At 47.3% G+C, this 15,674-nt stretch overlaps 1 protein-coding gene across 3 annotated transcripts in view; it reads left to right on the plus strand.

Annotated features, from left to right (window-relative positions):
- Positions 1-15,674, plus strand: part of LOC110520067 (sodium-driven chloride bicarbonate exchanger) — a 46,034-nt gene that overhangs the window by 28,359 nt on the left and 2,001 nt on the right. For all 3 annotated transcript variants that reach the window (XR_005047257.1, XM_036974342.1, XM_036974343.1), the window contains 17 exons: positions 680-771; positions 3,029-3,186; positions 3,484-3,571; positions 3,667-3,813; positions 3,928-4,025; positions 5,308-5,482; positions 5,694-5,827; positions 7,075-7,320; positions 7,474-7,579; positions 8,005-8,166; positions 8,598-8,711; positions 8,818-8,979; positions 9,274-9,525; positions 9,772-9,840; positions 11,991-12,164; positions 12,415-12,537; positions 15,508-15,575. Coding sequence is in view for 2 of the 3 variants with exons in the window: in XM_036974342.1 (XP_036830237.1) it covers positions 680-771; positions 3,029-3,186; positions 3,484-3,571; positions 3,667-3,813; positions 3,928-4,025; positions 5,308-5,482; positions 5,694-5,827; positions 7,075-7,320; positions 7,474-7,579; positions 8,005-8,166; positions 8,598-8,711; positions 8,818-8,979; positions 9,274-9,525; positions 9,772-9,840; positions 11,991-12,164; positions 12,415-12,537; positions 15,508-15,575 (2,368 nt within the window). In the remaining variant the exon portion in view is untranslated. The remainder of the gene's footprint in view (positions 1-679; positions 772-3,028; positions 3,187-3,483; positions 3,572-3,666; positions 3,814-3,927; positions 4,026-5,307; positions 5,483-5,693; positions 5,828-7,074; positions 7,321-7,473; positions 7,580-8,004; positions 8,167-8,597; positions 8,712-8,817; positions 8,980-9,273; positions 9,526-9,771; positions 9,841-11,990; positions 12,165-12,414; positions 12,538-15,507; positions 15,576-15,674) is intronic.

Consider the following 15,674-nt stretch of genomic DNA (forward strand, 5'->3'; position numbering starts at 1 on the left):
GGTTTGTCGCTTTGGTGTTTCTTCATGGGCAGCAGCAGCCGACTCTGTAAATTGCTTTAAGACTTAGCCCTCTCATTGACTTCATGTGGAAATATGAGTCGAAATGAATCTTTGCAAGGCATGCTTTTACTTCTGATTCTCTCGATTCCTAATGCAACCGTTAGTCACTGGTAGTTTCCACTGGCTCGTGAACGGATCAAACACTGAAATGAGTATTTATCTGGGCCCTCTCACAAATGAAAATGAATCCTTTGGATTTAAATCCTTCTTGCTCGACTCTGGCAGCTGTGGGCTAATTTCGTGTTTGCATCGGTCAGTCTCCTTGACACAATGATAATGCTGAAATCCTAATGGGCAAGCTTCATCCACCCATCCTCACCAAGGTCATCCATGACTTCCATCCCTCCCCATGCAGCCACTTAGGCTTTTATCTTCTGTCCCCTCTTGGGATCTGCACTAAATAAGGGTACTTTGCCAATGTCTGATAAATCCCAGATTACTTTAACCTTCGAGTGCAAATCTATAGATTACCAAAGCATTTTTGGTCATTTCGGTAGGCCAAGAGCTCTCTCTCCCTGTGATTTATTACCATTGGCGCCCGCACTGCCATGAAACCTTGGTGTTGGTCTGATATAGAGGTTTTAGCAGTTGACTTATTGGACATCTCTGTTTGATCCAGGTCAGGTGATTTCTCCCCAGACCTCTCTGCCCATCCCCAATGATGGCAAAGCTGAAGTGAGCAGAGAGAACAGCGCTGTGGACTTCAGTAAGGTACAGTAAGACATTCTCACGATCAGGTCCCCCCCCCCCTCTTGTTCATTATGCTTTAAAGGCTAAACCAATCCTAGATCAGCACTCCCAAGTCGGAGATGATTTATGAATACGGGCTTTGACGTATTACTATACTCCAGTACGGCATACTCAACATACCAGTTCTGGCAGTTCAAGTGTGTATGAACACAGTAACCTGTTCCATTTTCATTGATTGCTTGCATGTATTGCTTGAAACAAATGGTTTCAACCATAAACTATTATTATAGCCGTGCTCACTCACACTGCCATTAGCACTGTAGCTTATAGTAGGACAGCAAAAGTCTCTCTCACCCCTGAATCCTACAATGATAACCTTTTGTTCAGAGCCTTTTGTTCTTGTTCTGATACTTTATTTGAGCTGTCTAATGTGGTTGAACTCGCCCCAAAAGCATTTTTTTTTAGAAAAGACAGTGTGCTCAAAATCAAACCATAATTAGAATACAACCGGATATTTTTAGACAAAGCTTAATGGAGAGTAATGTTTGTCCCGGATATTCTGGATGTTTGAAATGCCTATTTAACATACTTAGGCCTATATTTGAACTGTACACTATAATGATAACACCAGCATTAACCTCAGTGTCGTGCCAAGGGCTGGTCTAGTGGTAGTGCTGGTGCCCTCAGACCACACATTGCCCCTGGAGGCATGGGTTCAACCCCTGACCTTGCTGCTTTCCAGTCTATGTCCCCATCCCAATCACTTCTTCACTGTATCTATCAATACAAATGACATGAATAATGTATTTAACCTCAGTATCTGCTGCATGTCATTATCCATACTCTTCAGTCAGGAGGCAGAAGCCAATACTATGTATTTATTGGCCCATGTTACTATTAAAATTACATTTGCTAAGTGCATCAATCTGTTATACATGGCATGGGATGAGTTTTGCTGAAAACCATCAACACATGATATTCCTATTACGTTAGCAGTGAGCGTGGTGTTTATAACTGGGACTCTGATGCCCCTACTGCTTCCACTTCGTGTTACAGCACTTCCATTTGACGCAGTGCAGCTCCAAAGCAGGCAGACAGACAGGATCGCAGCAGAATAGTGATAGGAGGATCAGTCAGCAGGCAGACAGACAGGATCGCAGCAGAATAGTGATAGGAGGATCAGTCAGCAGGCAGACAGACAGGATAGCAGCAGAATAGTGATAGGAGGATCAGTCAGCAGGCAGACAGACAGGATCGCAGCAGAATAGTGATAGGAGGATCAGTCAGCAGGCAGACAGACAGGATCGCAGCAGAATAGTGATATGAGGATCAGTCAGCAGGCAGACAGACAGGATCGCAGCAGAATAGTGATAGGAGGATCAGTCAGCAGGCAGACAGACAGGATAGCAGCAGAATAGTGATAGGAGGATCAGTCAGCAGGCAGACAGACAGGATCGCAGCAGAATAGTGATAGGAGGATCAGTCAGCAGGCAGACAGACAGGATCGCAGCAGAATAGTGATAGGAGGATCAGTCAGCAGGCAGACAGACAGGATCGCAGCAGAATAGTGATAGGAGGATCAGTCAGCAGGCAGACAGACAGGATCGCAGCAGAATAGTGATAGGAGGATCAGTCAGCAGGCAGACAGACAGGATCGCAGCAGAATAGTGATAGGAGGATCAGTCAGCAGGCAGTCAGGCAGGCTCAGATCTGGATGGACGTGCCACTGCGGGGCAGACAGGGTATCAAGGAGATGATAACCTCTGGAAATGTTATGTAACTGATAATACCACTTTAGGCTGATGATGGCAATCTGCTGTAATATTTCATCATAACACATGGTTAAATGTATGTTATGATGGTAATGTTATTAAATATATGAAATAGGGTCCAGTTGGCCAATCTATTATCTATCTTAAGCCATAAACAGGATATTAATTACAAAAACACATAAGGTTCCAAAATTCAGGTTACTATCCCAAAATTCTCAGGTTTTCCAGTACCGGTAATCCTGGTTGGACAATTCCCCGAATCAGGAGGGAATAAGCAAGCAAATGGAAATCCGAATTTTACAACCCTAGTCACAGCAGGGATCAACAGTAGGAATTCAGTTATATTTGTTTTGCGAATGCATTTCATATTTCTGAATTCCTTTTCCTACTATGCTCTTGTTTTTGGATTGAGGAGTTGCGATATTCATACAGTAAAATGCACCATTTAGACTTCAGTCTAAAAACGCTCAACTAATGCCTGCGTATTCTGTCCTGCGTCCGTGCAGATAGACCTCCATTTCATGAAGAAGATTCCCCCGGGAGCGGAAGCGTCCAACGTGTTGGTGGGTGAGGCGGAGTTCCTAGACAAACCTGTGGTGGCGTTTGTACGTCTCTCACCTGCGGTCATGCTCAACGGGCTGGCTGAGGTCCCCATCGTCACCAGGTTAGAAAGACTGGCAAAATTGCAGTAACTTTCTCAAAAACCCCAGGTTTTCCAGAAATCAGGGTTAGAAGATATACGTTTTTTAAAAATCCTCCAACCTAGATTTCTGGGAAACCTGGGGATTTTTGGGAAAGTTACTGGAGTTTCGCAACCCTACTTCCAATTAGTCTGTCATTATGGTCTCCTGTCTATGACTAACGTTATGGCCTTCTTAATCCTTTTTGGGCTGACCCCAACTGTCTCTTCACCGCTCTGTCTGACTCTTATTGTGGCCCTCGTTTTATCTTCCTCCGTTAGGTTCTTGTTCATTCTGCTGGGGCCTCTTGGGAAAGGGCCACAGTACCATGAGATTGGCCGATCCATTGCAACTCTCATGACAGACGAGGTAAGACGGCCTCTCCAATGGTGAACATAGTTGTTGGGCATGACTGAACGAACCAGTCAATTAATGGCTGAGTTTCCATTCTTCTTCATTCCAAGGTTTTCCATGATGTCGCCTACAAAGCGAAGGACCGCACTGATCTGATTGCTGGAATCGATGAGTTCCTTGACCAAGTGACTGTCCTGCCACCGGGGGAGTGGGATCCCTCTATAAGAATAGAGCCACCAAAAAACGTACCGTCTCAAGTGAGTTTAGCCTCTTCTTTAAAAACAAGTCTTTCATCAGTGGACAAATAAATCGCAGTGACGTCTTTCATTTGAAAAAGGAAAGAAATAACAGATGTGGTGTTTGACAAACAGGAGAAAAGGAGGAGTGCAGCGCAGTGCGGCACAGACCCAGGGGATGAAGAGGAGGAGGACGAGGGACATGGGGGCCCGGAGCTGCAGCGGACAGGACGGTAGGTGGGGGGGGGGGGGGGGGGGGGTGTTACCAGGGACTTAGAGAGTGTGTGCTATGGGAGCCTGGATGTGTATGTTGTTGTGGTTGTGTATTATGTGGTTGTGTATTATGTGGTTGTGGTTGTGTATTAAGAAAGAAAGACAGATCAAAAAAATAACAGGTTTCTCTCCTGCTTTTTGAAACATCTATCTACGGAACATTGGACAGAGGCCAGGTTTGCCATTGCCACTGAACTCCCTCCCAGGTGACTGTGTGCAGTTCATGCAAAGGTTTCCATAGCAACCTACTGCAGTGAGCTCCCAATTGCCTTTGGCTATATTCTGCAACAGGGACATTAGCTCATGCTAAGTCATCCTCACGACTGTGTCTATTTTATGCACTTTAAGTGGTGTGAGGAGAGTAACACATTAAGGCCTGGTGTGGAGGGGGGGGGGGAAGAAAGAAAAAGTCTCCAGCTGCAAGCTGAATGCACACCTCACCACGAGACAACAGGTTACCCACGTGGTTGTAGAGACAGCAGGTTACTCACGTGGTTGTAGAGACAGCAGGTTACCCACGTGGTTGTAGAGACAGCAGGTTACCCACGTGGTTGTAGAGACAGCAGGTTACCCACGTGGTTGTAGAGACAGCAGGTTACCCACGTGGTTGTAGAGACAGCAGGTTACCCACGTGGTTGTAGAGACAGCAGGTTACCCACGTGGTTGTAGAGACAGCAGGTTACCCATGTGGTTGTAGAGACAGCAGGTTACCCATGTGGTTGTAGAGACAGCAGGTTACCCACGTGGTTGTAGAGACAGCAGTTTACCCATGTGGTTGTAGAGACAGCAGGTTACCCATGTGGTTGTAGAGACAGCAGGTTACCCATGTGGTTGTAGAGACAGCAGGTTACCCATGTGGTTGTAGATAGAGACAGCAGGTTACCCACGTGGTTGTAGAGACAGCAGGTTACCCATGTGGTTGTAGAGACAGCAGGTTACCCATGTGGTTGTAGAGACAGCAGGTTACCCATGTGGTTGTAGAGACAGCAGGTTACCCATGTGGTTGTAGAGACAGCAGGTTATCCACGTGGTTGTAGAGACAGCAGGTTACCCATGTGGTTGTAGAGACAGCAGGTTACCCACGTGGTTGTAGAGACAGCAGTTTACCCATGTGGTTGTAGAGACAGCAGGTTACCCATGTGGTTGTAGTCTCATTCAATCATTCGAGAGTGAGAAAAAATGCAATACATAACCGTATCAATGCAATCCACTATTTTCTCCATGGCGTTATAATATTTCCAGATTCTGTGGTGGTCTCCTGTTGGACATCAAACGCAAGGCGCCGCACTACCTGTCTGACTACACAGACGCTGTAAGCCTGCAGTGCTTGGCCTCCTTCCTCTTCCTGTACTGTGCATGCATGTCGCCTGTCATCACGTTCGGGGGCCTACTAGGAGAGGCAACAGAAGGACGCATAGTAAGACACCATGGTTGTCATCCCAAATGGCTCCCCATTCCCTACCTAGTGCACTACTTTTGGGCCATGTTCAAAAGTAGTGCACTGTATAGGGAATAGGGAGCCATTTGTATGCATCCCTTTCGAATACACAGTGCTAGAATGACGATTGAGATTGATTGAAGTTCAGCTTTTCTTACTAATAGAATTTCTCTTAATTTGTTTCCCGCAGAGTGCAATCGAATCACTTTTTGGCGCCTCAATGACGGGAATAGCCTATTCCCTGTTTGCTGGCCAGCCACTCACCATTTTGGGCAGCACAGGGCCTGTACTGGTGTTTGAGAAGATCTTGTACAAATTCTGCAAGTAAGTTTGAGTAAAACACTGTCGTTGTAATTCTATAACACCTATGTGATGAATCGACTATAGCCCACTGCTCTCAGGCCATTTCTGTAACTGTACCCACATCTCAGATAATCTGTGATTAGATTGTAGTATGATCCTCTGTCCTTATAACATTAGCAATATAGGATGACCGTGTGCAATATACACTCTTAGGCAAAAAAGGTGCTATCTATAACCTTAAATGGTTCTTCGCCTGTCCCCATAAGAGAACCCTATGAAGAAACCTTATTGTTTCCAGGTAAAACCCTTTCGTGTTCCTTTCCATCTACCTGAAACCAAAAAGGGTTCTCCTATGGGGACAGCCGAAGAACGCTTTTGGAACCTTTTTTTCCGAAGAGTGTACTGCCAAAATACATGGATCATTTAATGATCTATACTTCTTTAAAGTATTGAAATAACATAATGACGACCTCAGATGCACTATATTCTGCAGATAGATAGACATACAGGTAACTGCCAACCTAAAGGAAACACCGACATAAAGTGTTTTAGTAGGGCATTGGGCCACCACAAGTCAGAACAGCTTCAATGCACCTGGGCATAGACTTTAAGAGTGTCTGGAACTCTACTGGAGGGATGCGACATCATTCCACCACGAGAAATTCCATAATTTGGTGTTTTGTTGACGGTGGTGGAAAACGCTGTCTCAGGCACCACTCCAGAATCACGCTCCAGAATCTCCACACGTTTTCAATTGGTTGAGATCTGGTGCTCATAAAACCATTCAGTGACCACTCGTGCCCTGTGGATGGGGGCATTGTCATCCCATGGGGGCCTAGCCATGGTAGACAGAATAATGGCCTGCCAGCGGTTTTATACATGACCCTAAGCATGATGGGATGTTAATTGCTTAATTAACTCAGGAACCACACCTGTGTGGAAGCACCTGCTTTCAATATACTTTGCGTCCCTCATTTTCTCAAGTGTTTCCATTATTCTGCCCGATATCTGTAGATAGTGCATAACATATCCCACAGATGTGGTCATATATGCGGCGGCAGGTAGCCTAGTGGTTAGAGTGTTGGGCCAGTAACTGAAAGGTTGCTTGATCAAATCCCCGAGCTGATGATGTAAAACATATGTCGTTCTGCCCCTGAACCAGGCACTGTTCACAGGCCGTCATTGTAGATAAGAGTTTGTTCTTAACTGACCTGCCTAGCTAAATGAAAAGTGTAAGGTATCAGTGATGTTTTAACTCTCTCCCCAAGGGAGTATGGATTATCCTACCTCTCACTGAGAACCTGTATAGGGCTGTGGACAGCGTTCCTCTGCCTGGTCCTAGTGGCCACAGATGCCAGCTCCCTGGTCTGTTACATCACCCGCTTCACAGAGGAGGCCTTCGCCTCGCTCATCTGCATCATCTTCATCTACGAGGCCTTGGAGAAGCTCATCCACCTGGGGGAACACTACCCCATCAACATGAACAACAACCTGGACAAACTCACACAGTACTCGTACGTTTGCACTCGCTGCCTTTTTAATCCAGAGCTCGGCATAATCTGTGTCCGGGAAAACATTCCTTTGAGTTCTGAACGAAGGTAACATCTTCATTTGAGATGATTGTGAAGGAGGGATTTGGCGGTGACGTGTTCTATTGTTTCTATAAGGTGTTCATGTGTTGAACCTCCGGATCCAAGCAATGCCACCATACAGTACTGGGAGCAGAACAACATCACTGCTTCTGAGGTCTACTGGGAGGCACTCGAGGTTAAGGTACCGTATAAGAGTGTCTAGTGAAATCTGTGTAGTCTATGGGAAGGATCAAGACAAATTCAGAGAAGGAGTTCATCTGGGTCAGGTCTCGTGTTCCGAGAAAAAAAAAACTAGCCTTATAGTACAATTTGTGGTTTAATAAACTGAATTAGAGCAAAAACAGGTGTTCCTCACAAAGTGGCATACTCTCCCAGATGGAGCTGGTCCTGTGCAGAAGATTAAGGACATGTGGTGGGCTGGATTATTCTGGATTACCCCATGCCAAATCACCATAAAAGCACATTTTTTGTATTAATGTTGCTTTCTGTACTCTTAATCCAAGGCCCTCTTAACCAAAGGATTTTGTAATTGACTGCATTGTCATGCACTATTAATTCCACTTGTAGTAGGGCAGACCAATCACCCTCCTCTACCTATTGTTGCAGGACTGCATGGAGAAAAGAGGAGAGTTTGTGGGCAGTGCCTGTGGCCCTCATGGACCCTATATTCCAGATGTTCTCTTCTGGTCTGTGGTTCTCTTCTTCTCCACTGTCTTCATGTCAGCTTTCCTAAAGGAGTTCAAGTTCAGCCGTTACTTCCCCACCAAGGTAAGGCAGCAGACCCAGATCCTACTGTAATCCCACTGGTTTGTATCCATTATGCGTTTGTAGACTGCAGACAAGGTTTCTGTCCTTCTGCTGAGGTTTATGGTGCAGTGGAGCACTCTAGTGGTCATATGGGAGTACTGTGTGATTATGGTAGTTCAAAGCAAATTAGCAATAAAATACAGGTTTTTAATTAAGAAAAGTGTCACGCCTCCCCCACTTTTGTTGGAATCTTTTATGATTTAAGGGAGCACCACTTATCACGTTGTTTGGCCACGGAAGCCCCCCCCCCCCCCCCTTTTGGAGAATTGAATCCATAACCGTGGTGCTCAGTGTTTGAGTTCCCTGTGCAATCTGTGATTGATATTGAACAATGATATAGATGGTCCCTGCACTAAGACCAGGCGGTTGACATGCACCCCTCTCTTGCACAGTTGAGAGCTGTCATCAGTGACTTTGCTGTGTTCATCACCATCTTTACCATGGTCCTGGTGGACTATGCCTTAGGGGTCCCATCTCCAAAACTAAAAGTCCCCAGTGTGTTCAAGGTGAGCTATGTAACAAAGTATTACAAGGTGATTATACATTTTGACTCAAAATACATGTGCCATGCTATGTAGATGCAATATCTGACAGCAGTCCAAATCCTTGCAGCCGACCAGAGATGACCGTGGTTGGTTGATCAGCCCGTTAGGCGGCAACCCTTGGTGGACCACCATCGTGACAGTGATCCCTGCTCTGCTCTGCACCATCCTCATCTTCATGGACCAGCAGATCACCGCGGTCATCATCAACAGGAAGGAGCACAAACTAAAGGTACTGTAGGATACTGTAATGGCTCAGCTCAGCTCATACGGGAGGCTTTGTTCACCATAACCTGAATGTCCACTTGTTAGTTGGCTTTGATTTGGTGCATGTGTAGTTGATTGTCAAATAGGTTCCAGTACTGGTTGATATGGACTGAAAAAGTCCCTTTCAGAAATCTCTTTCTACTCGGGGAATTAGTTAACATTTTGACCATATTTTCCTGAACTATTATGAAATGTTTCCGCCGCGGGATATTGATTAGTGTATTCTCAGTTGTACTGTATTGTGTTTCCCTCCCCACAGAAAGGCTGCGGGTACCATTTGGACTTGTTCGTGGTGGGTGTCATGCTGGGGGTATGTTCCATCATGGGTTTGCCCTGGTTCGTGGCTGCCACCGTTCTCTCCATCTCCCACGTCAACAGTCTGAAGCTGGAGTCGGAGTGCTCGGCCCCCGGGGAACAACCCAAGTTCCTGGGCATCCGTGAGCAGCGCTTCACTGGCCTCATGATCTTCCTACTCATGGGCTGCTCGGTGTTCATGACCTCTGTGCTCAAGGTCAGATAGCTTCTCTGAGGAATATTGTGTTGGCTCTAGCTTCTGGACTGTCCGAAATCCGTTCCTGTCGCAGTGTGATAAAAGTGTCGCTGTGTTTATTTTGCACCCAGTGTATTAGTCTGCAGTGTCACAAAGCGGACCGATATTTTACGCTACGTTTTGTATAGTTGAATCTCACTTTTCAACCATTTCTTTGGTTGATGCTTGTATGACTGAATCATAATGGAATGTCTCTTGTCCCTTTAGTACATTCCCATGCCTGTGTTGTATGGAGTATTCCTGTACATGGGAGCATCTTCGCTCAGAGGAATACAGGTAGGAGATCACTAAACACACTGCAGTTTCTGGACAGTACATGACATTCAGTCAACATTGACTTTTAAGGTGCTGGGCTGCGGTCGAGTGGGTAACAAGCCAGGCACATACGACATGCACTGAGTGTACAAAACATTAAGGACACCTGCTCTTTCCATGACAGACTGACCAGGTGAATCCAGGTGAAAGCTATGATCCCTTATTGATGATCCCAATGCCACTTGATTTTTCACTCTCAACAGTTTCCAGTGTGTATAAAGAATGGTCCACCACCCAAAGGACATTAAATCAAATAAAATAGAATACAACAGGTGCCAGGTAGACTTTACAGTGAAAGGCTTAAGAGTCTGGGGCCTCCCGAGTGGTGCAGCGGTCTAAGGCACTGCATCGCAGTGCTAGAGGCTTCCAAACACAGACTCGGGTTCGTTCCCGGGCTGTGTCACAACCGGTCATGATCGGGCGGCGCACTCTAGCGACTCCTTGTGGCGGGGCTGGCGCCTGCTGGCTTCCAGGTTAAGCGGGCAGGTGTTAAGAAGCGTGGGTTGGGTCATGTTTCGGAGGACGCATGACTCAGGTTGCCTCCCGAGCCCGTTGGGGAGTTGCAGTGACGAGACAAGGTCAACATTGGGTAGAAAAGGGGGCTAAAATACAAAATATAAGAGTTGAGAAAGTATTTACTAAATAAACTAAAGTTTTAAAAAATCAAAGGGGAACAATAAATAACAATAACGAGGCAGGAGGTACCGGTACTGAGTCACTGTGTGGGGTACAAGTTAGTCAAGGTAATTGAGGTAATATGTACAGTACCAGTCAAAATTTGGACACCTACATATTAAAGGGTTTTTCTTAATTTTTAATTTTTTTTCTACACTGTAGAATAATAGTGACATCAAAACTATGAAATAATAGATATGGAATAATGTAGTAACCAAAAAAGGGTTCAACAAATCAAAATATATTTCCGGATGACTGACTTTCATGTTTTAAAGCAGGGCTTTCCAACCCTGTTCCTGGAAAGATACATTCCTGTAGGTTTTTGCTCCAACCCTATTCTAGCACACCTGATTCTACTCATTAGCTAGTTGATGAGCTGAAATCAGGTTAGTTACAACTGGGGATGGAGTGAAAACCTACAGAAGGGTAGCTCTCCAGGAACAGGGTTGGAGAGCCCAGTTTTAAAGTAATCATGGACTGTTGTTTCTCTTTGGTTATTTGAGCTGTTCTTGCCATAATATGGTCTTGGTCTTTTACCAAATAGGGCTATCTTCTGTATACCATCCCTACCTTGTCACAACGCAACTGATTGGCTCTAACGCATTAAGAAGGAAAAAAATTCCTCAAATGAACTTTTAACAAGGCAAACCGGTTGAATTGAAATGCATTCCAGGTGACTACCTCATGAAGCTGGGTGAGAGAATGCCAAAAGTGTGCAAAGCAATCATCAATGCAAATAGTCCGGGTAGCCATTTGATTGCCATGCGGTAGCGGAGAGAACAGTCTTTGACTAGGGTGGCTGGAGTCATTGCCCTCTTCACGACTGTCTTGATATGTTTGGACCATGATAGTTTGTTGGTGATGTGGACACCAAGGAACTTGAAGCTCTGAACCTGCTCCACTACAGCCCCGTCCTGTAGTCCACGATCATCTCTGAGGTCTCTGACCTCCTCCCTATAGGCAGTTTCGTCGTTGTTGGTGATCAGGCCCAGCCAACTTGACACAACTGCGGGAAGCATTGGAGTCAACATGGGCCAGGATCCCTGTTGAACGCTTTCAACACCTTGTAGTGATGAATTGAGGCTGTCCTGAATGGAATGGGGGGAGGGGGGTGGGGTGTTCCTAATGTTTTCTACACTCAGTGTACATGCCTTCCCTCCAGAGACCAGGGTTCAATTCCTATCTCCACCCTTCCTCCTAAATCTCCCTCCTTATTCTCACCCCATCTGTTTCTGTGCATGTCTGAATAAAGCATGACATGTATTTTAAAAAACAAACATAGGCTTTTAAGGCTAAGTCCCAGCACACTTGACCTACATCTAAAGCTAATTTCACAAAGACCATCTGAGGACATTAAAACACAGTACAGAAACACAGAAACCGGAATACAATGGTCCTGAGGTTGTAATGTAATCCATTGTTCTATTGCTTATCAGTTATTTGACCGTCTGAAGCTGTTTGGCATGCCAGCCAAGCACCAGCCTGACTTCATCTACCTGAGACACGTTCCCCTGCGGAAGGTCCATCTCTTCACCATCATCCAGCTCAGCTGCCTGGTCATGCTCTGGGTCATCAAGACCTCCAATTATGCCATCGTCTTCCCCATGATGGTTAGCAAACATCTTTCTGCCTTATACAGTAGATTCATCTGGATGGAGTTACACGTATATGCCAAATATGCGAAGGCAATCTGGGTACTTAGCTTTATTTGGCCATATTGTAGATGGAAGTAAGACAATGTCTTAAGTTATACATTGTGAAACCTAGATGTCTTGATGCTCTACAGAAACAGGAGATAGGCTCCTCCACAAAAATGACTTCTGCAGATGTATAGTAATGTAGGGTTTGTGTTCCTTGCAGGTGTTGGCGCTGGTGTTCATTCGGAAATTGATGGATTGCTTCTTCACCAAGAGAGAGATGAGCTGGCTGGATGATCTAATGCCAGAGAGTAAGAAGAAGAAACTGGAGGATGCTGAAGAAGAGGTATGAAACAGTGGAGGCTGATAAGGGGAGGACGGCTCATAATAATGGCTGGAACGGAGCCAATGGAAAGGCATCAAACAGAAATAATGTGTTTGATTGATTTGATACCATTCCACTCATTCTGCTCCAGCCATTACCACGAGCCCATCCTCCCCAATTAAGGTGGCATCAATCTCCTGTGGTATAAAAATGGCATCAAGGAAGATTAGCCCTTTGGTGGGCTAAAATAAACCCTAAAAATCAACACATGACACTAATATGCCATATATCTATCACGTTTCAAGGAGGACCCAGATACAGACAGTGTCGAAAGAAACAAACGTTTATTTATAATACAGGGGCCGGCAAACCAGGGATCAGAAATCCAGAGAGGGTGCAAATGGTCCAAAACGGCAGGCAGGGGCAGGCAGGGTCAGGGCAGGCAGGGTCAGGGGCAGGCAGGGTCAGTCAGGGTCAGGGCAGGCAGGGGCAGGGCAGGCAGGGTCAGGGCAGGGGCAGGCAGGGTCAGGGCAGGCAGGGTCAGTCAGGGTCAGGGCAGGCAGGGGCAGGGCAGGCAGGGTCAGGGCAGGGCAGGCAGGGTCAGGGCAGGGGCAGTCAGGGTCAGGGCAGGCAGGGTCAGGGCAGGCAGGGTCAGGGCAGGCAGGGGCAGGGTAGGCAGGGGCAGGGCAGGCAGGGTCAGGCAAGGTATAGAATGGCAGACAGGCTCAGGGCGGGCAGACAGAAGTGTAAAAATCAGAGCGTGACAGACAGATCAGGGAGTGACAGTACCCCATATCTGGTTGACCGGGGGGCCGGCGTTGGAAATCCGTGATGAGGCCTGGGTCCAGGATGTCCCTGGCGGGGACCCAGCACCTCTCCTTCGGGCTATAACCCTCCCAGTCAACCAGGTACTGGATCCCCCTGCCCCTAGGTCGAACCTTTAGGAGACGCTTCACTGTGTACGCCGGATGAGACGGGGGAGCGGGGTGGGCCAGGAAACGGGAGACAAATGGCTGTAAGATATGGGTTTAACTCTGGACACATGAAAGGTGGGATGTATACGAAGCATATGGGACAAAAGAAGACAAACAGCAGAGGGGCTAATGACTTTGGAGATGGGAAACGGGCCCGAGAAACCGGGGGGAGAGTTTGCGGGATCCCACCCAGAGGGGCAGATCCCAGGTGGACAGCCTTACCTTCTGCCCTAGACGATACCGGGGAGTCCGGGTAGTCCGGTGGCGATCCGCTTGTCGTCGATACCTGGAGGTGGTCTTGAGGGCCGACCGGGCTCTCCTCCAGGTACGATGACAGCGGCGGACAAACATCCGGGCAGAAGGTATGCCAACCTCTTCTTCCTGCTCAAGGAAGAGCAGTGGCTGATACCCTAGGGAACACTCAAAGGGTGATAGGCCCGTGGCAGAGCAGAGAAGGGTGTTGCGGGCCTATTTGAACTACACAAGCTGCTGGCTCCAGGTGGTGGGGTTGGCAGAGAACAGGCAGCGCAGAGTAGTCTCTAAGTCTTGGTTGGCTCACTGCGACTGGCCGCTGGACTGAAACCCCGGAGAACAGGCTGGCCGACGACCCAATGATGGTGCAGAACGCCTTCCACAACCTTGATGAGAATTGAGGACCCCAGTCGGAGATCATGTCTACTAATAGTCCATGGATCCGGAAGACGTGCTGCACTATGAGCTGGGCCGTCTCTTTGGCAGAGGGTAGCTTGGGGAGAGGAATGAAAACCAATCCACCACGGAAAGGATGGGGGTGTTGCCATCAGACGAGGGGAGACCCGTGACAAAGTCCAGGGAGATGTGAGACCAGGGACGATGAGGGACAGGCAGAGGTTGGAGGAGACCAGACCGAGCTTGCCGAAGAGTCATGTTCTGAGCACAGACAGTGCAAGCAGCGATGAATGCGGAAACGTCAGGGACCATGGTAAAAAAAAGCGTTGTCACACAAAAGCCAGGGTCCTACGGGAGCCCGGGTGGCAGGCAAGCCTGGAGGAGTGGGCCACTTCAGGACCGCGGAGTGGACCGCGTCAGGCACGAACATCCAGTTTTCTGGACCCCCGCCCTCCCGGGGTTCGGCTGATAACACTGCTCCTCCCGAACCTGCTTCCCTAATCCCCTGCTGACTGCCATTGCCAGGCACGAGGTGGGAAGGATGGTCTCAGGTTCCGGGGTAGTAGTTGTGGGGCTATAGCGGCATGACGTCCGGCTTGGCATTCTTGGATCCCAGCCGGGAGGAGAAGGAGAAGTTGAACCGGGTGAACAGTAGGGCCCACCTAGCCTGCTTGGAATTGAGGCGCTTGGCGATGTGGAGATATTCCAGGTTCTTGTGGTCGGTCCACACAATGAATGGATGTTCTGCCCCCTCTAGAAAGTGCCTCCACTCCCCCAACGCCATCTTCACATGGAGAAGCAACCGATTCCCCACATCGTAGTTCCTCTCTGTGGCGTTGAGGCGGTGGGATAAGGTGGTGCAGGGATGTAACTTGAGGTCCAGGGGAAGCCAGGGTGCTGCAGCCCCCAGATAAAGCGGCGATAAAAGTTGCCGAATCCCAGCAAACGTTGCAGCTGTACTCTGGACAGAGGCTGGGGCCACTCTCACCACCACTCTCACCTTCCTGGGATCCATATGTACACTCCATGCAGCGATGATGTAAACCAGAAAGGGGATGGTGGAGCGATGGAATTCGCACTTCTCTGCTTTTACAAAAAGCTGGTTCTCCTAGAGGCGTTGGAGAACCTGTTGGAGAACAAAGGTTTCACTAATAATTGGGAAGATGGGCGACACCTGGAGGGGGGTGGAGCCAAGCAAAAAGACAGGTGAAACAGATCAGGGTGTGACAATATCAGTAGATCATTTTTACTTGAGATATGTAACTTCCGTTGTAATAGTTCATCTCTGCGTGTGTTTTAACAAATGTATTACATACAGTACTAGATATCACTAGTATAACAAGTTCCTGTTGATTTTCTTATTCCTAAGGAGGAGGAGCAAAGTATTTTGGGAGAGGAAGATGGAGTAGTGCAGGTGCCGTTAGAAGGATATCAAAAGTAAGTTATCAGCCACTGTGAGTGGAAAAAATATGAATAGAATCACACTTCATGCTTCATTAGTAGTCAAATAGTTTACGGATTGTTGTGAATTATTAT

The sequence above is a fragment of the Oncorhynchus mykiss genome, chromosome 3 (assembly GCF_013265735.2).
Source record: "Oncorhynchus mykiss isolate Arlee chromosome 3, USDA_OmykA_1.1, whole genome shotgun sequence".
In the NCBI taxonomy this organism is placed as follows: Eukaryota; Metazoa; Chordata; class Actinopteri; order Salmoniformes; family Salmonidae; genus Oncorhynchus; species Oncorhynchus mykiss.